The sequence below is a fragment of the Trifolium pratense genome, linkage group LG6 (genome assembly GCF_020283565.1).
Source record: "Trifolium pratense cultivar HEN17-A07 linkage group LG6, ARS_RC_1.1, whole genome shotgun sequence".
Taxonomy (NCBI): Eukaryota; Viridiplantae; Streptophyta; class Magnoliopsida; order Fabales; family Fabaceae; genus Trifolium; species Trifolium pratense.
In genome coordinates this window covers 29,614,637-29,632,104 of record NC_060064.1, presented here as the reverse complement: position 1 = coordinate 29,632,104, position 17,468 = coordinate 29,614,637, and the positions used below count along the sequence as shown (strand labels likewise).

The following is a 17,468-nucleotide window of genomic DNA, read 5'->3' as shown; positions in this document are numbered from 1 at the left end:
GATTTTCTGCTTGTATTTGAAACCGGAGGGAGTATATTTGCGAGTGGAATTTGTGTTGACTTGATTGAGTTACAATTGACCTAGTATTTTACTTGGAAATTGACATGTACTACTACTTTTCCAAGACTTGGAGGAATGAAGTTGCTTTTCTTTTCACCAACCATGAAAGTGCCTTGAGTAACTTTTTCTAGAGAGAAATTATATTGGAGTCCCTACCAGTATAAGTAATGAGCACGTCTTGAATTTAATATTCCTCATATTCATTCTCTTATTGACTCCCTTTATTAATATGGTCTTTTACCTCCAAATTTTTTTTGATATGGTATATTATGTGTCTCATATTAACGAACCGGTCAATTTCCTAATACATGGTTTCCATGAGCTAACTCTTGTTTGTTGACTTGTTCTTTTTGGATGTTTCTTTTAAGTTAGAATCTTTTAGTGTGCTTTCTTTCATGCGATTGGTTGGGATGAAAAATTGGGAAAAGGGAAAGATATGAGAGAGAAATGTGACAAGAGAAAGGAAAAAAATATACTCATTTTGAGCTATGTTTGGCCATGCCAAAACTATTTTATTTACTCCCTCCGACGTTAATTACAAGCAAATTTCTACTTTTTAGATTAATTGAATAACTAATGTATCTAGTCATCATTATAGACTAGATACATTGGTTACCTAGTGAATCTAAAAGTAACAATTTGCTAATAATTAAGGCCGTTTGAAGTACAATTTATAGTGTATGAGCTTATGATAAAAATAGCTTGTAGTTGTACTATTTTTTACGAAGGCTCATGCTAAACAATGTCCGGGCACTTGTTAAACATATTAAAAAAGGAAATAAAAAATAAAATTAATAATAATGAACATATAACTTTTGATACTTTTGAGGTATTGAATGCTTAATCAGTGTCCTTGGGGCACTGGGGGCACTGTTTAGCATTTTCCATTATAAAGTTTTATGAAATTTCATTTCAAATAATGTTTGAGCTTATAATATTACACCGCTCAATAACACTTTAACGAATGTAAATTTTACAAAATCTACGGTTGATTATATCATATAATCGTCAACAGTAATAAAGGTTCGGTTCAGTACTGACTTGTGTTAAGGGATCTTTCTCCTCACCAAGTGATGTTAATCTTTCTATAAATAGAGAGATTGAGAATCACTTAGGACATCCGAAAATTGGAATTACTTCAATCAATTTCTCTCCTATTTACATTATTCTAAATCATCCTTCAATTCATTAATGGATGAGTGAATTGTACGAATCATATTTTTGTAAACTATTATCAAAGATAAGTTTGGTGTGTTAGTGCAAACCACATCAAGGAATTCAAAGTATCCTGAACGGAATTCGCTGGTTTTCCCAATTGCGTCCAATATACATTAATTGATGGGGGCGAATCGAACCTAAAAGTTATTGTATATACACGCTTTGAATCTTCAAGTACATGCATTCGTTATCAATATATTCTTTGTTCAAGTGCTGCAGTAGCTTCCCAACAAAAAGTTCTCATAAGTTCTCAGATGTGTCGAAATAACAATATACTACTATATACATTCCTACTTTATAGGAATTATACTAATAAACTAAAAAATATCCTACAACTCAAAAAGGTTAAGGGTATTTTTGTCGTATTGAGTGTAGCCAGAAATATTTGGGGTGTAAGTAAAAACACTTAACTAGAAACTCAAAAAATAAAATCTTAAAATGTTAGTTTATCTATTATCTAACTATTAGTGGTGTTAAAACATAGAGCATATGTAATATAATGTGTCAATTGAAAATAAAAATTCTAGAGTTTCACATGGAATAGTAGAACATATTAATTTGTATTATTTTGAAAAAACTTAGTCCTATTTCAGTTAGATTATATACATTGTTTAACTTCCAAGTTCCAACACTATATAAATAGTACACTAAGCCTTTTGAGAAAAACACACCATGCTTGATACATTTCATATTAGAGTGATCAAAGTATCATATTTTAAATTTAATAGTTTGTTATTTGTATCATTTGCTAACCTTTTATTCCGTGTAAAAGAGTCTAATTTTAATTTTTGTATATGTATCTTAAATGTATTGTATCCTATTTTTTCGAAGATTGACGTATCACCGTATCGGATATGTATCGTATCCAATACCCGTATCCGTGTATGTGCTTCATTGACTACAAGTATAAGTGAAGATGAACACTTTACCTTACCAAATGAAGCTCATAGCACTTAGTTAGATGATTGGCTAAAGAAAGTTACTTATATATCAAAAAAAAAAGAAGTTACTTAAAAGCAATATTTGAGAGATGGCACACCCCCAACAATAAAGGGTACCCTCTACAAAATACTACATTCATTCATGCAATTCACATATCGTACATATAGCTAAGAATCAAATACACCATTTTGGATTTCAGCACCAAATATCCATTCACCAATTTCATGGCTTTAACAAAATGATTCAAAACTAAAGTTTATATTGGCCATAGAGGAACCAAATACACCGCCAAAACTAATTTAACACAAATACCACCTTCGTGAAGAAAGCGAAAACTCAGGCACTAGGTAGATGATTTAACAACATCGGTACAAAACAGAACTGGCGTCAAAAAACACCTCATAACCGGTCCACCCAGTCAAGGATGCTGTCTTGAGAACCAAATGTCAAATTCTGCATTCAAATTGAGAATACATAGCATATCAGTAACTCAGAAAATTCTAAAAAGTGAAGTCAAGGTGATTATACACAGATGCTTACCGAAAGATCAAAATCTGGAGGAGTACCCAATTCCAGTGTATCCAGAACAGAAGTTGATGTTGTTCCACTAGTTATATTATTGTTTCCCGTCATTCTGTTATCATAGTATGGAATGTCCTTGGTAGTGATCGAGTCCAATCCAGTATCATCAAGTAGAGCAGACCAATCTAAAATCTCCTTGCACAATAATAAGTCATCCAAGCCTTTATATTCAGAATTTTCCAAAGCCTGTGATTCACCAGCCAAGCATGCCAAGTTTTCTGGAGGATTACTCAATTCCAATGTATCCAGGACAGAAGTTGATGTTCCACTAGTTACATTACCGTTTCCCGTCATTTTGTTTTCATAATATGCAAGGCCATTGGTAGTGATTGAGTCCAATCCAAAATCATCAAATAGAGTAGATGAATCTAAAATCTCCTTGCACAATAATATGTCATCTAAGTCATCATATAAGGATTTTTCCAAAGCCTGTGATACACCAGCCAACCATGCTGAGTTTTCTGCATTGCCGTGATCCTGAATATCAGATTGAGGGGCACGTGATTCTACAGTGATCGACTTGGCATCCTAGTTCATAAAATTTAAATGTTAGAGATGAACAATACAATGTAGTAGATAGACATGGTGAAATACTAACAGCTATGACTAAAACTGTTATGTCGCTTTCATAACCATATTATATCGCATCATAGACTGCCACTCACCTCTACAAATGACAAATGTGCAGTTTCATCAATGTTATCATCATTTTCAACACATTTTCCTGTGCGTGGTGGATTTGGAGGATTTGGTTTTGGAGTCGTTGGATTTGTTCGCAATGTTATACTGTCATCATGTTCTTCAGCCATTGGTTTCTCCTCGATTTTCTCAACCTGTTTATAAAATATTTTTGAAACCACATATTCTCCATTCTTCTCATCTTCATCAGTCCCTAGATGGTACTGATGCATTTTCCAGTCGGATTTGTAGGACTTGGATTCATTCCCAGATCTTATATATAGAACCATGATCTTTTTAAAGCCCATATGTACTCCATTTTCTATTATAGCTTTGGTTTTACCAGTCTTATGCCAGCGTACATGGGGTTCAGTCAAACCTTGATGATGAATCTTTCGACGCTTTCGTTGACCAATACTATATGCATTCATTGTTCTGTGAAAGAAATGAACACTACTCCCATCTTTCTTAGCACCTAAAAGCAAAACAGATAACAAGGTTCTTAGTTACCAACAAAAGATCAGTGAATGTCATTGAACACAATTCAAAAGTCAAAGCATGTAGAAAGCTAGCATGCAGAAGATAGTCTATCATTAGACTAATATATGATGTAGTATTTCATGATTCTCGATCCTTTCTTCTATTGTATGACCACTCGTCCATGGCAACATTTTAACGTCTACAACATTGAGTTAGTTATATTATTAGCTCTTTACTGTCCAACATTCAGTGTCATACAATGAGTTTCCAAGTTCTTTGATACTTTTCTATAACAAATAAATCACGCCAGAGGCAATCCCCCATTTCATCTACCCTGCTAAATACTATGATTGACATCTCCCTCTATTTCCTTATCATTAGGTAAGGTGTACTCAATTTATTTTACCAGCTCATTGATCAAATACAATACACATAATGTTTAATGTTTAAGTACTTTAAATTGATCGAAGAATTCTCACCTGGAAGATTTTCAGGATGTGCATAGCAAATGCCTTGGTCTCCTTCCAATGTTGGGATGAACTCTTCAATAAACAGGTGAGGCTCTCTATTCCCAACACCACATTTAGCTGCTAAATGTTCCAATAGTTCTATATCAGAAGGATCAAACTTTGTACCAAGAGGAAGGCCAGGCCACGAAACCTACACAAACAAAACCAATATTTTTAACGAAATATCTACATTCTACAATCATTAAAACCAATGCTAAACTTTCCAAGAATTTAATTTAGTGTGGAGGTAAAGTTTGCAGCCATTTCCAAAAGAAGAAAATGCAGGGTGCATATATAGGTGCCATATAGGGGCAAATAATTGGTAAAAAACTTTGGCAAAAATAGGTGCATATGGTGCTATTATGAACTTAAAACAAATATGATGACAAAATATAAATTTTTCATACATCGCTGTTGTCTATACGATAATGACAGTTTGGACATTCGCAATATGCACCGCAATCCTTGATCTGATCAGCTAAAGAGAGTGTAGTGCTTTTCAATTTCTTTGCAAATGCCCCTTTGTTAAAAAACCAGCAGCTCCTATAGGAACAAATTAACAAAAATACTCCGTAAGTTCGTTATTCCATACAAACAAAATCGCTAGTTGAAGAACTTGTAATACATTATTACAGATAACTTAAAAAGATGATTGTTAACAAAACACAAAGAAAGTTGGCTTTTGAGGAACCATATCAGTTATTAGGACAAACAATTGAGTCAAACTTGAAGAACTAATGCGCAGGCGGATGAATGAAACTTGAAATACCAGCATATCTTTAACAAAGTCTAGAAAAATATCAACGAAAGAAAACACGGTAAAACACCAAAATACAAGAGACAAAGTTTTTAAACGCGGTCGTGTAACAATCGTTGACATGGTAGGAAAACTGCAGTCAAATACAACTGATTCATCCTCAATGTGGCCGTGTTACAGTCACAGTGGCATCTAAAACCCTAAGCCACTGCTTATATTGCGGGCACATACCCCTATTTAAAACTTTCATAAGGGCTACTGAGTTGAGAAATTGCATTTACGGCGTCTCTCTAATTTGTATTAGACAACTATGAAGATTATAATTTATAAAATACAACCAATTGCTTCTTCAACATTAGCATCAGTAACATTTATACCATTTTCTGCAATGTCAATAAAACTTCAATGATTGACATTTATACTCATAAAACCCCAAATTGAAGATTCCAATTTATTTACCCACAAACTATCATTCCATATATAGAAGTAAAAAAAGCCAAATAAATCATTCATCCACTGCAGAATACAACATTCTTCAAAACCCCAAAAAAAAGTAGAAAAATTAAACCAAAAATAAACCATGTAATGTAGCACCCTAAACTACAAAATACCACAATTTTCAAAAACCCCAAAAATGAAAAGATAATTGCTTTCTCTCCTGTGTTACTCAGTCACAGAAGCAGTAGTTTGTTTTTCCCATTAAACACACTATCGCTATCGATAGTGTATTTAGAAGAAAATAAAAATCCACTTTTATTTACCCACAAACTATCATTCCAAAAATAGAAGAAAAAAAATCCAAAATAAACCATTCACATCAATCATTGACCACAGAATACCACATTCTTCAAAAGTCAAAACCCCAAAATGCATAGAAAAATTATACAAAAAAAAACAAACCTTGTCACACATTAAACTACAAAAGACCACATTTTTCAAAAAACCCCCAAATAAAAAAAATTGATGATTACTCAGGGTAGTTCAGTTACCAAGTGGAATTTTTAGAAGGGTCGAAATTTGAACACCATATCAGTCAGTCTAACTACTAGACTACCAGACAAAAAAAAAATTGCTCTTTTCATCCGTGTTACTCAGAAACCCTCAAATACTACCGGAAACTGTCTCTGGTCGCGTATTTTTAGCTGAGCAACACGGATAGAAGAGCAATTGAAAGAAAGAAAGAAAGAAAAAAAAAAGTGTTACTAAGCTGACCTAGCCATAATTAGAATCTCAGAAATGAAAGAAGAAACATTCGATAGAGAACACGATGAAGGAAGCAGAAGAGTTCAATTCAATTTCAGTTTGAGAGTATTAAATTGATTAATTCATTCATACATTTCTGATTTCTCTTTCCTTTTCAATCGACAGAGTGAAAGCGGACAGAGAGTGTGTATGAGCGGGAAAATCGATATATGTATTGATGTTGGTATATTTGTGCCTCGGTTTCCGAACCTGTGGTTCGGGGAGACTAAACGAAGGAATGAGGGTGGTTTGGTTGGGAATAGCGTTGACCGAAGCAAAAACCGAGCCTTTTTGGTTCGGATATTGAACAGTAGGTTAGAGGTTCGAAGACAGAGTGATTGGCACTATGACACCTTGTTCCCCAAGTTTAACCAAGTTAACATTGTTAAGTAAACTCCTGTGGGTCCACATTTATATTTTTTATTTATAACTTGCGAGTACTGATAGGGTGTCTTTCGCGTCTGTCTGTGTCTAACTTATGTTCTAAAAATATAAATAGATGTCTTATGTTATACTAGTACTAGTGGTAAGTTTGTTAATCCTTTAAAAAAAAAAATTAGTGAGTTTATTAATAAAAGATTATTGCTACTAAAAAATATGATGGTGAGTTTGTTAATAAAATATTTTTGTTATTAAAAAAAAATCAAAGGTATTGTTGGTATTATGAAAAGTCCACACCAATTTTTTTTTAATCCTCTTTACATATAGTATAGATTATCCTTTTATTTTATTTTTATATAGATTTCGCTAACTAGTGTCGAGAGCCGGATAAAAAAGGATAAACTTTTTATTGAAAATAATATTTTTTTTATATTTTACAAATATTAATTACACAAATTTTAATGTAAATTTGCTATATTGAGTTATTTTAACTAGTGTCTCGGAGTCGGAGATACTATTTAACATTTTCTTTTTTTTATCGAAACAATCTTAATAATTCTAAGTTAGTGGAGCTACAAGAAATTTTGTTATTATTGAGATAAAAATTATGGACAAGACTTACATGCATTGCTTTAAGTGCATTTTTTGTTGTTCCACTCACAAGGTGGTGGTTATTGGTGTTTTTTAATTTTTAAAAAAATAAAAGAAAACTATTTTTTAATTTAAAAAACTACCTCTTTGTAATTTAAAAACCAAGTTAACACTGTCTTTTTATTGTCTTTGTTTTGTTCCTATTTTTATGTATGGATTCATATATAGTTCTTTTATTGTATTCATCTTATTCTTTTTTCTTTTTTTTTCAATAATTGTTTTTTAGATAAATTACAATAAAGGATACAAAATTTAGAATATTATTAAAACTAATAAGGACAAATTAATAATTTTGACGGAACCTTTCTTGGCGACCGAATCGCCAACAAGTTTGTTGGCCCAGAAGATAGCAAAGACTAAAGCAGCTAACAACTCTTGCTCGATGTAAATTAATTTTCTGGCTGCCTGGCTGCCAAAAAATTGGCTAATGTGCAACAGTTACATTTTCTCTCCTCTATATATTCATCGCTTTTCATTCATTTCTATACACAACCATTCTCTCTCTAAATTCTCTTTAAATCTCTTAAACTTTTCTCACCATTTGATGACAGCTTCGTCCGGAACTTTCACACCATTTGTTGGCGACTTTAGCCTCCAAGAAGTTGTCGTTAATTCTCCGTTCCACTTGTCGGCGGCCAAGAAATTTAGCAATAAGCTGCTTGTTGACAGATTTTGACCGTTAGCTAGCTACCAACAAATTTAAACTTTTTGGGCCCTTTTGCTTTTTCTTAAGGGCTTTTGGGCACCAAGAAGTTGGTATTTTCTTGTAGTGCTAAATATATTACTTCTCATTTACATGTATTTTGTCACTTTACATTTCAGAACACACCAACATCTGTATAATCATAAAAAATGCGACTTGTCTTCGGATGATTATGATGATATGGCAATAGTTGGATCCCACAACAAAAGTTTAATCACTTGATTTTTAGTCGACATAATTAGATTAAGCCAACGCAGAAAACAAATATAAAATCTTAATGAGTTCTTAGTCAAAAAAAAAAAATGTTAATGAGTTCACTATATATGATGCTAAAATCATAACACCAATTGATTTAATTCAATGAGATTTTCTCTATACTCTAAAGTCAAATATAAGAAAAAAACTAAGAAATTGATTTATGCTTTAATAAATGTAAGGCAATTCCCTTAATTTGCTGCTTCAAGATAATCCTTCTCTGCATTAGCCAACCGCTCTTTGAACATTGACCATTCTCTATGACACCTCTCTCTCACCTGATCATGCAAAGCAAATTCATCTTCAATTCAATTCCATCATGTTTCATTACAATACTAGTACTAGAAGCAGATAAATTGCTCAATAGAGTTTAATTGATATGCAACGTCAATATATAAGAAAATTTTCCCAAATAACTTATAAGGAAGTGACACTATAATTAGAATAAAGATTTATTTTGGTTCTCATATTTTTTTAATGGTCCAATTTAGTCCTCAATTATAACGAACCATATACTTTTATTCATTAAAAAGTATATGGTTCGTTATAATTGAGGACTAAATTGGACCATTATAACGAACCATATACTAATACATCTCGAGTATTAAATATTAGAGATTAATTAAGATTTTATTTTTATCACGGTTTAAATTAGACCGTCAAAAAGCTGTAAGAGATTAAAATGAGTCTTCAATTTAATTTAATTTTGTTGTAGGCATTGATACCATTTTTTGATATAAATTTGAAAACCCAAAATTTATACATACCCCTTCCCAAGGTTCCTTTCCATCCTCCGATTGCCCCTACACGACAGAACCCATTCAAACAAATTTTGCATTGTGAGGTACTATAATTAATTATTTGGATGAAAAAAATTATGTCTTAATCTATAAAACATGTTAAACACACTTGACCAAAAAAAAAAAAAAAAAAACATGTTAAACACAAGTTACTCCGTCAGATTAAAAATAAGTGGCACTTTAACGAAAAAATTATTTTAAAATGAATGTTGTTTACACTTTTTGAGATAAAATAATTATCTTATTTTCAATTACCTTCTAATTATCATATTTTAATAGCTTAAAAAAAACACCAATAGTTTAATAAAATTGTCATTTTTTCACAATATAATTATTATTACTATTAATAATCTGTGTGCAAAAATCTTAAACACCACACAAAATGCATCTTAAAACTTGATTTACCTGGTCTCCAAGTGAAGGAACCTTTTGGTGGATAACCCATTGAGTATCAACAACTCCAATTTTCTCATGAGCAGGCTATAATCAAAATTCATTAGATCCAATTTGATGGCCAAATAGGTACTTATTATAAAAAAAAAAATATATAAATTATTAACCTCGTCCACACATTTTCTAAGAGCAAAATCAATGCCCCATCCATGAATTAGGTCATTCTACATGGCAATAAATAAAAAAATGAGTAAGAAATTGAATTAATTATGTGGTGAAAAATAACAATACATATATAATACACAAAAATGTGTATAGACCTGTATCATATACCACACACAACGCCATGCATCTCTTGAAAATACTGGAGCCATTATCTCAACAAATCTGAGAATTTTAACATATATTAATTGATGAAGAAATGTGCTTCTTATATTAAGAATTAATTAATCGTTAAATAAAATGTTAACATATAGTATTTTCTTACGCAGCACAAGGTGGCTTTGGTGGATTAGAACACCAATCATCTTTTTCCACAGCATCCCTGCAAAAGATTATTGAAAAAGAATGTACTGTTGACTAAGTAATATAATGTAATTTGTAAAAAATAAAATAACTAATATGATGTAATGAAAAATTAATATTAAGCAACAATATAATTATTTGATAGCACTACATACATAGGAACATTGAATTACTCATGTCATTTTGGGTTGTAGTCGTTATATCGGTTTACTCTTTGATCTCCAGTACCTCCCAAGTTGGGGGTGGCCGCCATCAAGACGAGGCCCGTGTTTTGGCTTTAGTTTGGTAGAGCTTAGCTCCATCTATGATTTTTGTTTTGAATAGCTCCGTTAAGATAGGATGCCACTCACAAAAACTTTTGGAAATGTAGGATATTAGCGGACCTTAGCGGTATTTCACGCATTGTATGTGGTGATTTGGTGGAGTCGTCCTTCCATTTGTTTGTTGCTTGCAATCTAGTCATTTGGATTTGTATAGAATTATTAAGGTGGTTAGGGTGGGTGTTGGTCTTGTCGAAAGCTTTGTCTTCTTTGTTCGATACATTGTAGTCAGGTTAGGATTGTTATTAGTTTTGTGATCAATTTAGAACGTCCATAACAATTCTATTTTCTGTTGAAAGACGGTAACAATTATGCATATGAATAAAGTTAAATATTTTTCGGGGGAATGACTTTTTGATAATGAGTATGAGGTGGAATCTATTCTTTGTTTGGGCTGGTAGAGGTTAGTCTGAAAAATCGAGTTGGCTGGTCTAAAGCATGGTTATATGGTTGACATTTTTCCTAGCTACCATAACAAGGTAGTAGAAGACATGCCACAAACAGTAGATCACTGTCTAGAGAATACACAATCAATTAGGCTATCAATATACTCAAATAAATTCACACAATAGACAACACATTTATTGAAAAATAAAACAAACCCATAGTTTGTTTTAATAATAAGAAACAAAAGCTATCAAGGCTAAACAACTATTAAAACTCGACTGTTGCATAAAATAGCCGGTGACTATAGCTATGTCTCAAACAGCAAATGGTGTAACTAGATTATAGACTAGCATAGACTCTCTCTCATGGTGTGTTTGGTAGAGGTGAAAAAGAGGAGAAAGAGCTTGAAGAGAGAGAGTTAGGAGAGAGACCAACAATTTCTCTTTGTTTGGTTGCGTGAGGAAGAGAGAGTTAAAATCTGTGGGACCCACTTATATTTGAGTCTTCCACTCTTCCCATTAGGGCTGGGCATCGGTTCGGTTCGATTCGGTTTCGGGCTCAAACCTTAGAACCAGTCGAACCGATGGGTGACATATGCATAACTATATCGAACCAATTAAATACTTGGTTTGATCGGTTTATGGTTTCTCGGATTGATTCGGTTTCGGTTCGGTTCAACGGTTTAAACCATTTTTTAAAAATTTTGTTTTTCTCAAATTTTTAATTAAAATTGGCCCAATATAATTGCAGGTTACTTGTGTCATTTTTTGTCCAAACGTTTTTTCCCCAATTTCAGGGCCTTTAAACTTAGCCATATTCTTAGCCCATTATTTTCTATTTTTTTATCCAAATATCTTGTCTAAATCTTTGATCTAAATTTTTAATTACTTATTTTTTTAAATGATTATGTTGTTAGTAGCTATATGCTTGATAATAATTAATAATAATAATAATAAATTAATAACGGTTCGGTTTCGGTTTGCGATGGGCCGAAACCTTCCAACCGTAAACCACCCATTCAATGCCTTAATATCCACGGTTTACAAATTCCAATCCGCGGTTCCACAGAAACCGACCCGAATGCTCTGTTTCGGTTTGGGCCGAACGATTTCAATCGGATTGGGTCGGTTGTGCCCAACCCTACTTCCCATATGTGAGAAGAAACGGAGGAGATAGTTGTAAACTTTACTATCTTCCTATTCTACCCATCATTTATACCACAAAAGACAAAAATGCAAACACTGTGTAAGGGATAAATGGATTATATTTTTTTTATTGCCTATTGCCTAATCTATGAAATTATGCTTCTAGGAAAAAAATGAGAGCTAATTCCGTAAAAAAAAAAAAAAAACTTATCGATGCACTGTTTAATTGATAAATTAATTTAATTCATAAAAATCAAATAACTTATGCTAATAAAATTAATTAAAATAAATAATTAACTAAAATAAAATTTAAGAAGTTTATTAAGATAGTATTAATTGCTTGATTAAATTAAAATAAATATCTTAAGTAATGTTGAAAGAAAAATTTAATGTTTTCTTTTTATTTTGTTTAAAGTTTTAAAAAAATTACAATACTCTCTCTTTCTCTCTTCTATTTCTCTTTTTTTTTTTCTTCTACCAAACATTACATTTACATATGATCTGCTCTATTTCTCACTTTTTTCTCACCTCTTTATCTCTTAGCAAATTCTCTCTTTACAACCTCTCTTACATATCAAACAGACCCTCGATGAGCTTTGTAGAACAAAAAATGGTAAGCACCACAATCACCAACCAAAGCCAACTGAGTGAGGATTTTGAGATAGTCCATGACGGGATCGTTTAATTTCCGGTCAAAAGGACTCTTGGCTACTCTATTATTTTCGATTTCCCCTTATCTGGTTGTCGGGATGGCTTTCCATATCATTCTTGGGATCCTTTTCGAATTTTTTTTATTGCTTATTTTGGTTTCTTTGTTGTATAATGACATTTTGTTTTTTGTTTTCTCTTTTTAGCTTTTCGGCCAGGATACTCATTGCAAGGTTGTTAAAATCTCGTTATGAATCGCAAACTCCTATGGATTCTATGTTTTTAAATATGACTTTCGTGTTAAATCGGAGCTAAATTCATTTTGAGTCAAATTGGAAATCAGAATGAGTTTACACAATTTAACTCTCTATAAATCAATAAAATTACTTAAACTCACATGTTTTCACCTAACAATTCAAAACTTTTTTTTACTAGTCAACTCAAAAATTCAATTTTATCATATTAGTAATAAATACAATACAATAAAATATCTAGAGACACTTAATTTTTTATAATAGCATATGTGAATTATTAAAAGTAACACCTGTGATTATTTTTTATAATAGTATACTATGTCTGTTCTTCTTTTTTTAAATAAAAATTCATGGTTAGATAATTGATTATCTTGTTATATTTTGGACCAAGTACATTATCCTAATAAGAAAATTTTTCTTATAAAAGGGAACAGAGGAACGAAAGAAGTACATTAAGAGTTAGACACAAATAATAATTTTTAGTGGTCATGTGTTCCCAACAATGTATCATATTTTTATGCACGTGTGCAAAAAAAAAATACAAAAAAAATAGATTAAAACAAGTGAGAAACAAAATAAATAAGTAATTATATTTTGATAAAATAATATAATATTGCAAAATTTTATGGGATTATTTAAATATAATAATTGTTTTTGTAGATAGACAAAATGACGTCCGACCTAACAATTTTGACATTTTTGTCGATTGAGTTATGATTTGTGGCATTTAAATATATTTGTGAACATTTAATATAATAATAAGTAATTTGATAAATAATATTATATATATATATATATATATATATATATATATATATATATATATATATATATATATATATTGTAAAAAAAATACATAATATAATAGGAGTTTCAACATAACAGGAGTTTCGTAAAATTAAAATAAAACAATAGGGGTTAAAATATACAATCATTTTATATTTTTTTTATATAAACAATCACAATATATTCCAATTCCAATCATATATATAATATTCAATCTCATATTGTTTGGTTAATATATATTTCATTTAAGCTTGTTAAAAAAAAATCAATCTCACATAACATGCATGATTCAAAGAGTCATATTTAATACATGAAAAAATGAGATTGATATTATTTCTTTACAAGATATATTGATGGGTGTATAGTTGTCGTGTTATTTTTTATTAAAATGCATGACTATAGTCATATTTACCTAATGAGAATGAGATAAAATCAATTAAGTGTAAATTATCTAATATTTAAAATTAATAATATATTAATTTTGTCATATTTTCTTTAATTATTATTCATAATACTTAAATTTTTAAATTAAAAATAAAATTATTAATTTAAGATTATATTCAAAATTAGGGTTGGGCATAAACTAGGTTGAGCTACTTTGCCAAGCCTAGGTCTGACCTGTCAAAAAATTGAAGACATGAATCTGACCTTTTGAAAGTCTTATATGATATGTTTGCTTGTTTAAAAGTTTATTTCATATTAATATTTTAAATAAATAATTATATTTATTTTTAAATATTCTAATGAACTAATAAACCAATGAGATTAACTTCTTTTGATGTTTAATATGATATTTTAGAGAATTTGACTATATATGACATCATATTTCAATTCTAGTTCTAGTTCATAATAATACACTTATATATGTGAAAAATTAATGTAAGATTAATAAACTTAAACTATTGTAAAAGTTAATAGATTTATAATTTAATCAAAGTATAAAATTTAATATATAAATAATAATAGTAGTAAAATTATTATTCATGATAACTTAAATAGATCGTCCTAGTAGGCATAAAATACTTTTTTAATGGCGTGCAACCTGACATTTTTAGCTAACTAGACTTATAAGAAATCGTTGGTCTGCTCTATTTAAAGAAATAGACCGGTCTGACATGAGCCTATGTAGGCTAGGCCGTAGGCACGTGTAGGCTGACCTGACCTATTCCCAATCCTAAACTTGAGGCAACTCTACGAGCTTATGTTTCAATTCCACTTCTCCGAAACGAGTTGACGTAAAAACTAGATTGTAACATCATTGACTCATTGTACTTAATTTTTTATAGCTTCTCGGCTTGGACTCAGTACTCATTGTACTTTGAATTTTCGACCTTTTACGCGCGCGCACACACATACTTGCGATTCAAAACTCTCGAATTTCTTGAGAACTAAATAACCAAATGTGATATTACTATTAATTTGTAGTACTTTTGTTACCAGTCTAATCTAAAAAGTTATGAACTTACCTGTGGACTTCACCACCATCCTTTTTCCTTGTCATTTCCCATGTAAAATCACTACTTCGATCTAAACCAGGCTGTGAAATCTCCAAACCATGTTTTTTTACAATTTTCAAGTACCTACAATAGAGAGAAAGAAATATTTTTTCAACTGCTAATTAAATTTTCACTAACACTTTAATTCCCAAACTAAGGGTAATACTAGTAGGATGTGGATTGAGTGCGGTCAGCACTTAGCACCTTCATGCAGTCGGAGCGATCACAACCGTTCGATTTTAATTAGACAGTTTAGATTTTAAAGTCAAAATGTTTATGTTTTAAAAAAAAATCAAAACTGCATTAAAATCTGAGTCACCTAATGCTTATCAAACGGTTGAGAGCTGTTAACTGAAGTTTGACTCCACAAAAAATGTCTGCGCTGAATCCATTTCCATATATACTAGTAATGGCTAAGAATTTTGATACTTACTCCTCTGCATCAAAATGCTCGAGGCCTAGATCCTCATCCCAAATGAAGATGTAATCATAGGGAGCCACAATGTCAGGATGTAGAAATCGTTTAGCATACCACCTTCAACCAAATTTCATAATTTTATGTCAAAACTTGATAAATAGAGAGGCCTAAATAAAACTCGTCATTGACTAAATAGGTTATTCACTAGTAATTTATAAAATGAAGCAATTAAGAAGTATGTAAAATGAGTTACTAACCATTTAGATTGCTTTCTAGCACTGATATGAATTGCTTTCTTTGACCACTCAAACTTATCCCATTCACTAACTCGACCATCATAGTGGAATAACACAATAGTGAAGTTCTCAGAGAACTGTAATATTTATCAAGTCCAAGAGTTATAAAAACATATATAGACATTAGGAAAATGAGCACATACTAAATAAAAGTTAAAGAACAAAGTTAATTAACAAGACCTTTTTAATTGCAGCATCAATGTTGGCACTCTGTTCATACCCGACAGTAAAAGTTATAAGATACCTTGGTTGGATACTTAGGTCCTATAAGTGCCACCTCCATCAAGAAAAGAGTCATATTAGAGAATATGAAATAGTAGAACTTTTATTATATTTGGAATTGGATTTTTTAACTGGTGATCCGAGACACTAGTTAGCATCTGCCATCTATAGAATAAGGTGAATTGATTTTGCACACCTGATGTGGTAAACCCCACAACCGACGAAGATAGAAATCTGATTCAGATTCTACAATTCTAGGGGGTAGTCTTTCGGCTCCTCGAGGATTCGAAGGAACCCAAATCTACATCATAATCAAATGTATCAAATATCAATTATATAAGTGCAAGATTCCAATATTCAAAATGAATGGATAATAGTAGTTATAGTCAAGGTTTTAAATTGCGGTCTGAAAACACAATTGCAGCTACAATATAAAGGATTTTGAGGTTAAAGGTATAATAAAAAGAGTATAGTACCATACCTTTGTATTCTCATAGAATTTGTGAAGTTCATTGAACAAGTTTCTATCACCACCTCTCAATGAATCCCAAGCATCCCAAATAGAATTAGCTTGAATTTTGGAGTACTTGTCCTCAACATATGTGAGATCAATGGATGGAAAAAGACTTGATGGGAGATTCATCTTACATGAAAACATAATTCACAATGTTAGATTAATCACTTAAAATGCCATAAAATATATATGGTGCAAAATTATACATACCTTAGTTAATGATAGTGTTGGAAAGGATACTCCTACAAAGAAACCAAAAACAACTCCAACAATGGATGCTACTATAAGCTTCATTACTTCATTAGTTTTTATAATATTTCCACTACAAGACAAAACAGAAAAGTATTATGAGGTATAATGCAAATTTCTTTGCTACTTTTATTTTTCAAGTGAGAAATAGGAAATAGCTATATAGGAAAATGAAAATTTATATCCATGTCATACCTTCTTGTAGGAGTCCCCATAATACTCAATGTCTTTTGGGGTATGCACTCATTGACTATGCAAGATGCCTTTCTACTGAAAAGGAATCTTATATATGTGCAGCCAAATAATCACTTCTGAAAAAATCATACATGTAAAAAACTTAGTAAACATGTTAATTATATATCAGTAGTGAAATCTACATTCTCTAACCATATAGTAGCACCGTCCTAAACTCTTAGGTACATTTGAATCAACAAAACAAAACTTATCAATTTTATAATACAATAATCTATGAATCACCGATACAAACATAAACATAACAATAATTTAAGAAATTGAATTGATCGAATATAATCGCATATATTAAGGTCAGTATCCTA

General features: G+C 31.1%; 2 protein-coding genes across 3 annotated transcripts; both read right to left on the bottom strand.

Moving 5' to 3' along the window:
- Positions 1-2,243: 2,243 nt before the first annotated feature.
- On the bottom strand, positions 2,244-6,805 carry LOC123893108 (SUPPRESSOR OF GAMMA RESPONSE 1). Of its 2 annotated transcripts, none has more exons than XM_045943029.1 (6): positions 6,439-6,805; positions 4,877-5,012; positions 4,440-4,620; positions 3,468-3,955; positions 2,761-3,330; positions 2,244-2,673 (listed from the first exon to the last, which is right to left on the bottom strand). In XM_045943029.1, exons 1-6 carry the CDS (start codon positions 6,444-6,446, stop codon positions 2,620-2,622), a joined length of 1,437 nt encoding a protein of 478 aa, XP_045798985.1. In that variant the 5' UTR covers positions 6,447-6,805; the 3' UTR covers positions 2,244-2,619. The 2 variants fall into 2 exon arrangements, with proteins under 2 accessions (XP_045798985.1, XP_045798986.1); XM_045943030.1 differs by having other exon boundaries at positions 2,307-2,673; positions 6,562-6,805.
- Positions 6,806-8,473: 1,668 nt separating this feature from the next.
- LOC123890151 lies at positions 8,474-17,007 on the bottom strand. Its single transcript, XM_045939705.1, has 13 exons — positions 16,873-17,007; positions 16,630-16,791; positions 16,345-16,449; positions 16,107-16,190; positions 15,888-16,003; positions 15,646-15,747; positions 15,183-15,296; positions 10,139-10,195; positions 9,972-10,038; positions 9,819-9,875; positions 9,664-9,738; positions 9,226-9,261; positions 8,474-8,736 (listed from the first exon to the last, which is right to left on the bottom strand). The coding sequence occupies exons 1-13, from the start codon at positions 16,954-16,956 to the stop codon at positions 8,650-8,652; spliced, it is 1,146 nt and encodes a 381-aa protein (XP_045795661.1). The 5' UTR covers positions 16,957-17,007; the 3' UTR covers positions 8,474-8,649.
- Between the last annotated feature and the right edge of the window lie 461 nt (positions 17,008-17,468).